Below are 8,783 nucleotides of genomic sequence, written 5' to 3' on the forward strand. Positions count from 1 at the left end.
TTAAGAAGGGGAAAAACAATCCTCAGGACAATTGTAAGGAGATATCTTAGAGAGACCTGCAGCTCTCATTAGAATTTTGAAGCCTAAACTGTTCCTTGTCCTTTCTGTTTTTATTCTAATAGTCTTGATTGGAGCTTCACACTGAGTTAATGAGGAAAGGAACACCTGTTTATAAATGTTATGTCTTAATGAATGCAATTTTCACAATAGTTTTTTCAACCGGGAAAGATGAGACGCACAGGCAAATTCCTGCACTTCAAGTCCAAATCAAGCCTTTCAGGCCATAGGTACCTCATTTAAGGAAGCTTGATGGACTTCATAGAACAAGACCACAGCAGTACTGCATCCGCTTCCCTCATTGAAATTGATGCTCAAGGTTATCTATGTACAGCTGTTTTCAGTCAACATCCATTTGTGCTTGCTTTTTAAACTCTGGCTGAGTGTCTCTCCAGCTCTTCCCATGCTCTGAAGAGGAATGCCTGCTGTCATTGACTGGCCAACAAGCCTCCTTGGTTTTTGCGCTATTGTTCTTCTTAATGGAGCTTTTGGGGTTTTACCGTTTTGGGGTTTTTTTGCGTCTCATTAAACACCCTGTGATTGCTCTTGTTCTTCCATATGGTTTTATATTTCATTGTTTTAGTATGTCCTCGTTTCTTTGTATTTCATTCAGCTTTTGTCTCTCTATCTCCTCCAATTTCAGTTGCTTTTTCAGCCTTTGCTCTTTACCTTCACAACAGAAAACAGATATCAACACTTGCCCACCAGATCCTAGCGCACTGCGGACTCACTAGGCAGTGAACATTCAATCCAGACCAGGCGGGAACATGGGATGACATATTCTGTCACGTTAGAGTACACACGTAGTTACACCGCTCAGTTTAACATTAAATCCAGGAAAACAGATATTACTCGATCCAGTATGACTGTAGTACAGCATAGATAGGCAAACCTAACGTTGAGTTAAGTTAATTAGCCAAGTATTTGCTCCTCACTTTGAAACACGGAGCCGCAACATGTTAGATCGATGTTCATTATTTTGCAGCTGGGTTTGCCATCTTGTGGAACCACAGCGTAGTGCCTCGCTGACTCGGCATGGTCTTCTGTGAGCACTGGAAGGAGATACAAGAATGAGATTTGATTTGGACTTCACTGATTGTCTGATCTAACTTTAAAACAAAAAAAAAAAAGGGGAAAACAAAAAAGTAAAGTTTATCTGTTCTCATTGCCTTTGGAAAGTACATCCAAATTACTGTTCATACAGCATTACCTGTACGCTGTTTACAACTGTTATGAAGACAAACTAGTGACCCACAGATTATTTGACTGCTGCCAAAAGAAATAACTAGCAGAAGTTTTAAAGTGTTTCATAAATTTGTGTGTTTTTTAAAAAAAATAAATATTCAGAAAAGGAAAGACAAACACGCTTTATGTGTTTCTTATCCACAAGAGAAGTAAGAACACTGCTATCAAAAAAAGTCAGGGTTGGAAATAATACACAATGCTCTTCTAAGATAACAGCCATAACTTGAATATTGTCAAACATTAAACCTTGTTCAGATCCTGATTCTGCAACGAAATTATTGCAGATCTATCCCTGCACTTGTTTAGTAATCTATCAAGACACCACTTGAGGAATGAGCCTTATTTTGTCTTTTTAGGGAGCCGGAAACTGTCAGAACTCAGTACATAGTAATCCTCCCTTTGATTCCAGTGTGTACAGCTTTCAGAAAACTGGTCTACTCCCTATTTGTAGACACGTATTTTTATTAAACTATTTCTGTTCTTAAGTGACATTTATCTCTCTACCCCCAAAGTAGACCTGTGTGGTGGGGATAATAACACAAAGATATTTGTTTTCTTAAAGGTTACTGAAATACAGCAGCAGCTATGCCTAAACTGTGCTGTTCTCAATTTACAGAGAATGCTGTTTAATCATATTGGAGATGGTGCTTTGCCACGAAGTGACTCCAATCTGCCAGGTCCCGACAAATGTGAGTAGAAATGCTGCACCATACCAATCTGGGAAGCAATGAAAAGATAATTAATCTGTCATATTCCTGTAGAATCCTAATTGTTTTGAGCGTATATTGTCATCTCAAAGTTTCAAAACATTCTAACTATCTAAATTATGCTAACACTTTTCAGTTTCAAAACACTTTGCCAAAAAGCGGGGGGGAACGTGGTGTTTCTTTGAACTGAGTGTTGCACTCAGAAGGGCCCAGAAGTTTGCAGGAAGGGGTGATGGAGCAGAAGGTAGCTGCAGGCTGCCTGTGAGAGCTGTCCTTTCTGCTTCTCAAGAGAGACGTGTGGGGCGATGAACCCTGGAGATGAACTTCTGGAGACAGGGGCAGAGAGAAGCTAAAGAGATGGATCGAATCCTGAAGTTTGGTATCTGCGAGTCCTCTTTACCGAATAGTCAACGTGCTTTTGGTTATGCTTTGATGGAAGAGAAAATATCAATTTGTGGTTTGTTATTTTTGGGGGGTTTTGTTTGTTGTGGGTTTTTTCATTAGAGTAAATGAGAAACCTATGAATTTCATAGACAAAATACTGCCTTTTTAATTTTGCACATGGGGAAATTCAGTATTGTTGGCACAGTTATTGTGCCAAGATTTCATTACGTGCTCCACATCCATAATATGCTCCATCATTTCACGATGTGCTGCCCTTTGTGGTACCCTGAATAAAGTAGACAGTAAAAAAGGTGTATTGAAAATACATTTTTTTTAAGAATATGCTGTAACAAGAACTGACCAGGAGTCAGATTTCCATCAATAAGAGCTGATTTTTATAAGTATTGTTGTGTCCAAGTTTTTATGAAAGCTCAAGTGTGGAATTTTTCACAGGGCTGAAAAACATATGAAATAATTTAACATGGAAATGGCAAACTTTTCCACTGGCCTACGCAGCCAAGTACGTTATGGAGCTGTTAAAATAAAATATTCTCTGCTGGAGACTTTAGCAGTCCAAAGAACTGACTGCTTGGATGACTTAAAAGAAAAAATGGCTTGTCAAGAGATTCAGGCATTTGAAGTACCCAGGTCTGGTGCCAAGCCATTTTTAGGATGAGGGTAAAACCATACTGCTAGGTGACAGCCTACGATAAAAAGCAAGCAATGTATTGCATATTTTGGCAATAAAAAAGTAAAATGATCCTCTAGAAAAGAGATCATTCTGTGCACTGTTCTCAGGGTCAACTAATGTGCAATTATAGTATAACAATATTGTTGTAGTTACGAAACAAATATTATTTGTACTTTACTTTTTGTATTAAGTTTGGTATATACTGGTATAGTGGGATTACAGTCCTGAGAGCCCTTGGTGTTGCTATAATAGTAATAATTGATACCATCGGTTAGCAGCAATACTTTGCTTTTCGCTTCATCTTTGTAAACGAGCACGGAGTCCTTGCATGTGGTTCTCTGCTCACAACTATGAAATAAGCACACAAGAAGGAAACTGTCATGGCAAGGCAAGAGGTTTGAGGCTTTGAAGGGGGGTGGTGGTGGTGGTGCTTTTTGGGGGGGGGGAAGGAGGGAGGTTTGAAGCAGGTTTTTTCCATTTTTTACAGGACGTGTCAGAAAAATTGTAGGGTTTAAGTTACCTTTTGTCCCGTCCATGTTAAATGCCCTGTCTGTCTGACAACCTGTTGGTTACTTGATAACATGAGATAATTCAGTTCTGTTAAGTAAGCTGTTCCAGGCCCTACGGGATTGTTCAATTATAAAGTCATAGAATTTGGTAAAAGTCACACAGACAAATGCAACATCCAGTTTTAAACATTTCAAAGTGATAGTCAGTTTACTTGATCAAGTAAAGATCCTTGATCATGGTTACAGTGTATATAATTTTTCTTAGTCCTCAATAATTTTTTTCTTTTCTTTTCCAGCCATCTTCATTTCTTTAAATTTTTACTCCCTCCATTTCGTACCCTTCTTTCCGCTTTCTTTCAATTCTGAATTTGTAGTCTGTGCAGGCAACAAAAGACTGTTAGGACTGAAAGCTTTCTGAGGGAGGTTGATTGGAATTTGGCGAGTTCCTTTCTCTAGTCCCTTCTGTATATAAAATGAGTTAATGGAAACGGTTTAGGAATAGTCTTTTCCTCTCTGCCTAGAAACCTTTAAATAGGAGTCTGGTGCAAAGATAAACTGATTATATTAACAGGCTTCAAGCTTATCTCCCTTTGTGGCTGGATTTGCAGTGCACCAGAGTGCTGTCTCAGCTCCTGCTGTTGTTGATGGTCCAAACCCTACACAATTCCAAACTGACCTGAGGGCCAGATGCATACATGAGGCAACCAGAAGACCGACAGCCATTATTTAAGAGCTTTTCAAATGCTGATGTAATCATGAGAGCCTTTCAGGCAGGCTTGTTAAGTTGTTTAACATTTTCACTCTGTTATTTTTACCCTCATGGGTAAAGGCAAGTCAGCGAGCTAGAAGTGTCGACGCCTATATCGGCTTTTTCATTCTTTTCCAGCTGTAAACACCACTCCCAGCAGCTGGAGCCTGGACAGTGGGAAGGAAGCCAGAAACACATCAGAAAGTGGAAAGCTTATATCTCCTCCTGTACCACCAAGACCTGCACAGACTGGTGAGTTAATGGACATTTCAGGTTAAGCTCCAGTAAAAAAAATGTTTACTTGAGGGCTTAGATTCTTTCCACTCTGATTAATGTTTAACTTCTTGGTCAGGTTTATTTATTATTTGATTACGTTCATGGAAGGCTGTAGAAATGCCTTCGCAGGTATTTTCATCTCATGACATGTTCTCTCTAGCATTCTGTTTTCAATGCTCTGCCCCTTTGCTTAATAACTGTGTAGTTTCAGACAGTTCATGCTGGTACTAGGGAGGATAATAAAATTTAATCTTTTGATCTTATGATAATTGGATGTTAGCAATCAGAAATGATCATTAACCACAAAGAGTCTTATTGGCCAGAAAATGCACAGCAAGCATGGAAGTACATGAGTTCTGTTGCTATAACCAATTTGCCTTTCAAAAGATTAATTTCCATTTAAAAGAAGGACTGGTTAAGTGATCCTATAAATATAATTGTTCTCAAGGGAGTGAAGATGCTTTTTGTGTTTTAGACTTATGCCTCAAAGTATGTCCAGGCATGTTTGCATTACACTTACAGGTAAATGTTTGATATAAGTACATTATGTATTGTCTGTTCTTCTTATTTGACATACAAATACATAATACATTTCCTAAGAGAAGAAAAAGAGGGGGGACAGGTTATTATATGGACTTTTTTGAATCCTCATCATTTGGTAGGATATAAACCAAGTTACAGTGATACAAAATTTGTCAGAGAAGATGGATGCAGAAATTTCCTATTGGTTGTACTGCAAGATAATCCTGAGAACAAAGTAAAATAAACAAAAACTAAAACTATTTGCAGCCATCAGGCAAGTACCTAGAGGGAAACAGAGATAATGCTTGTGTATAGAATGATCTCCTATGCACTTAAAAAAGATTTCTTAGTGAAAATTGTAATACCAAGAGTGCACTGAAATCTTTCTAACTTTACAGCATCACCAGCAAGACACATAGCCTCCATTTCCCCTTCTCCTGCTGGCAGATCACCAATGAAGGTACTGTCTTTATTACAGTGAATTGCCTTTGTGGGACAGGTCATATGCATTGTTGGGTAGACAGTATATATTTAACATACATTATTTGGGATTATATTATGTTTTCCTTTTATTATTGTATGCCTGTACAAAAACCATTCACAAGAGTAAGTAGCCATAAAAATTACGGCAGCTCTGAAGATGGTCAAAACTGCAGGGAAGAAACCTAATCTTCAGACTCTTTAGCCTCTCAATATAATCAAGTTCACCTCAGTCAGTGGAGAAGGGAGTGTAAGAAAGAAATACAAGAGCTGCCTGATGGTCTACCTGGTCCAGAATTCTATCTCCAACAGTGGCAAAAGGGGAGATGCCAGATAAGGAGAACCTGTTGTGCAACCCATCGCTCTTACTCCTCTAGCATCTAGAGCTGTTGGATTAGAGGGTGTGTTAGAGAGTAACCCCTGCTTCAGTCATCTTAATGTCCATTTCCTCTGCAGAACGATCCAGCAAGGTTGTGTAAGAAGTTGGAAGTAGTTTGAAGCTTGACAGTAGGAAGCATTAAGCACAGGCTGTGAATAAGCATTGGTTCTTCTCTGGCAGTTAAACACCCATAGCAACTGGGGATCCAGGCTAAACTGAGCAGGTTTCGTTTCTGTTTTAAGATATGTGAATGTGTTGGTACCTGCTTGTTGCACAACAACTTCTTGGTTAGAACAGGGTATCTGTGTCTCCCACAGCACTAGAGGACAGGAACACGCAGCCTGCATATTCCAGGCAAACCCCGGTACTGGCAGACTGCACAACATTAGTCTTGGGGATAGCCTCTACCACCCCATGGAAGCTGAGATAATTCTGCCATTAGAGACATGAGGGTCAACACCCTGAAAGGAGAGCAGATAGAAAGGAGCGTGACTGGGGCTTCAGGCACTCGGGTGCAAGGGCAGAGGGAGACAGCCCTGCTGAAGTGGTCCCTCAGCTACCCAATGCCTAACTAATGCTGCAGAGGCGCACATCTCTTGTGGGGGAGGAAAGTGGCACCCCAAAACATCTCCTTTTCCCTTGAGGTCCCTAATCACAAGTCCACAGTCATTCTCCTGTCATCCCATGAGCCTGTAACATTTCCACTTGAAGCTGCACAGTGGTCCAGGTTCAACACAGCAATTGTGCTGGCCATACGAGTGCCCCGTATTCCTGTTACCATAGTATACCTTCTGCTGAAGTAAGCACCGATCTCCGATTTCCCACTAGCTGTTTACTAGGAAGCTCTTTCAGAGCATTAGGATCTGGTATAAAAGGTGAGAGACTCTTCCTTTTTTCCTGAACGGACTCAGTATTGATGATTCTTAGGGATGTTTCAAGCTCGTCCTAACATTTTCTTCTAAAGGCCTGGACAGAATTTAAGTATTTTATAGCCAAAGTCTGGATTGCCACTTGGGAGGGGAATGCTGGCCCAGAATACTTGTGAGAGTTGCTGGATCTCACTTCGAGCATCCATGGATTTCCAGACTGTTTTGGTGTCTAGACTGTTAGTGACTACTGGTACAAGCAGCCTGCGCTGCCGTCAGGAACCAAATGCTTACCCCTGCTCAGCTCCTAAATTGAAGCAGGCAGGGTTTACACATATTTGCTCTTGTTCTGAATGACAAAAACAAAGGTCCTAAATATTATCTATGGTCACTTAATCCAAGTGTCAAGTGTTCTTGGAACTTGCACCAATTACGTCATTTATTTGAAAACCTTGACCCTGGATGTTTGTGGGAGTAGGAGCGCAGCTGCAGCCTCCTCACATGCAGAGGAATGGAACCTGAAACAAGTGGTTAAACAGGCTCCTCGCAATTTCTGAAATGTCTTCAACACGTATTAAGCTTTAAATAAAACTTGCTCTGCTTTTCCCTAGCCGTATACAGGGCTCAGGTTTTTTTTGCCTTTGTTCCAGCTGTTGTGTGCTGCCGGAGAAGGCCATCTTAGTACAAAGCCACTGATGTAAATGAAGAATTTTTTTTTTCCATTGCTTTCAGTGCACTGTGGATCCAGTCCTAGATGGATAACTAAGATTATCTCAACAGCATAAAGTCAGTGCAGCCAGCTCTCTCCAGCCATGCCCCTCTCCTTTCCCCCCTCCCCACCCTTTGTTGCATGGCTCACACCCTCACCTCAAGCTGAGCAGCTGAGCGCCAACCAGTGCAACAAGAATTGGGGGGAGAAATTGGTCTATGATGCGATTTCTCCATCCCTTTTTTAGCCTGTGCTAGAGGCCATTAAGTCTAGATTGTTGCAGATGGCTCTGGTCAAAATTAGGTAAGTCGCAAAAACTTTTCAGCTTGCGAAGTATGGTCTAACCTTTTGCAGTTTTCAGTTGAAATTGCTTCACTAGAGTTAGGGACTGCTCAATGTTTTTAGGTAGGGCTTTACTGCCCCTGCCTTACTCTTCGTTGTCAGCACTGTTGTTGCCGCTTGGGCCCTCAGCTCCCCGTCCCTCACCTTCCCCCACAGCCCTGCCAGGCCGCTGGGGCAGCCGTTTGCAACCTTAGTCCTCCGTTGGACCCTCATCCCCAGGGCCCGCAGCGCTGTTTTGTGTTTCATCCAAATGGCACGGTGTGTCCACGGAACGCCCGGGAGGTGGGGGAGAGGGAGGCTGGAGCAGCTGTGGTTCAGAATGCTGTCTGCAGCCGCAGTTACCTTGGCATCCGCTCTGCGCTCCACCTCCGACGCCGGCGTTATGGCGTGCTCGGAAATGATGCCACCATGTAAATGCACTTTGCCTTGCATGACGGTGCGCTAAAACCGTGAGGAAGAGCTTTGGGAAGTGAAATCGGATCGTGCGAGACCGAAGCAGCAGCCGTGAGGGGGATGCAAGTCCTGAGCTTTGGCGTTAGGGGGCAGGACGCCACTAGGTATGCCCTGCGCGGGGTTACGCCTTTCGCTTAAAGCCAGGAAAACTCAGGGTTCATTTTAAAGGCTTCCAGATTTTTCCAGAGCATTGTGATAGTAAGATAACATTTAAATATAGTTTTACTTACATGAATTACTGGCACGAACACTGGTTAAAGCGTACCTAGGCACTCTTGACATGAGCTTTTTTATTGGTTTCTTATTGGATCTTAATTAAACAGTGACACAAATGTTTATGTTTATCGAGCGTCAGAATCTGTGCACTGTATAATCTGTGTGTTTTCAGTCTGAGTGCAGGAAAGCTCTCTCTCTT

At 41.6% G+C, this 8,783-nt stretch overlaps 1 protein-coding gene across 4 annotated transcripts in view; it reads left to right on the top strand.

The window, feature by feature from the left end:
- Positions 1-8,783, top strand: part of DOCK4 (dedicator of cytokinesis 4) — a 254,830-nt gene that overhangs the window by 242,704 nt on the left and 3,343 nt on the right. For all 4 annotated transcript variants that reach the window (XM_074607063.1, XM_074607144.1, XM_074606881.1 and 1 more), the window contains 3 exons: positions 1,919-1,991; positions 4,480-4,593; positions 5,538-5,599. In XM_074607063.1, coding sequence (XP_074463164.1) covers positions 1,919-1,991; positions 4,480-4,593; positions 5,538-5,599 — 249 coding nt within the window. The remainder of the gene's footprint in view (positions 1-1,918; positions 1,992-4,479; positions 4,594-5,537; positions 5,600-8,783) is intronic.

Source organism: Larus michahellis, chromosome 1 (genome assembly GCF_964199755.1).
Source record: "Larus michahellis chromosome 1, bLarMic1.1, whole genome shotgun sequence".
In the NCBI taxonomy this organism is placed as follows: domain Eukaryota; kingdom Metazoa; phylum Chordata; class Aves; order Charadriiformes; family Laridae; genus Larus; species Larus michahellis.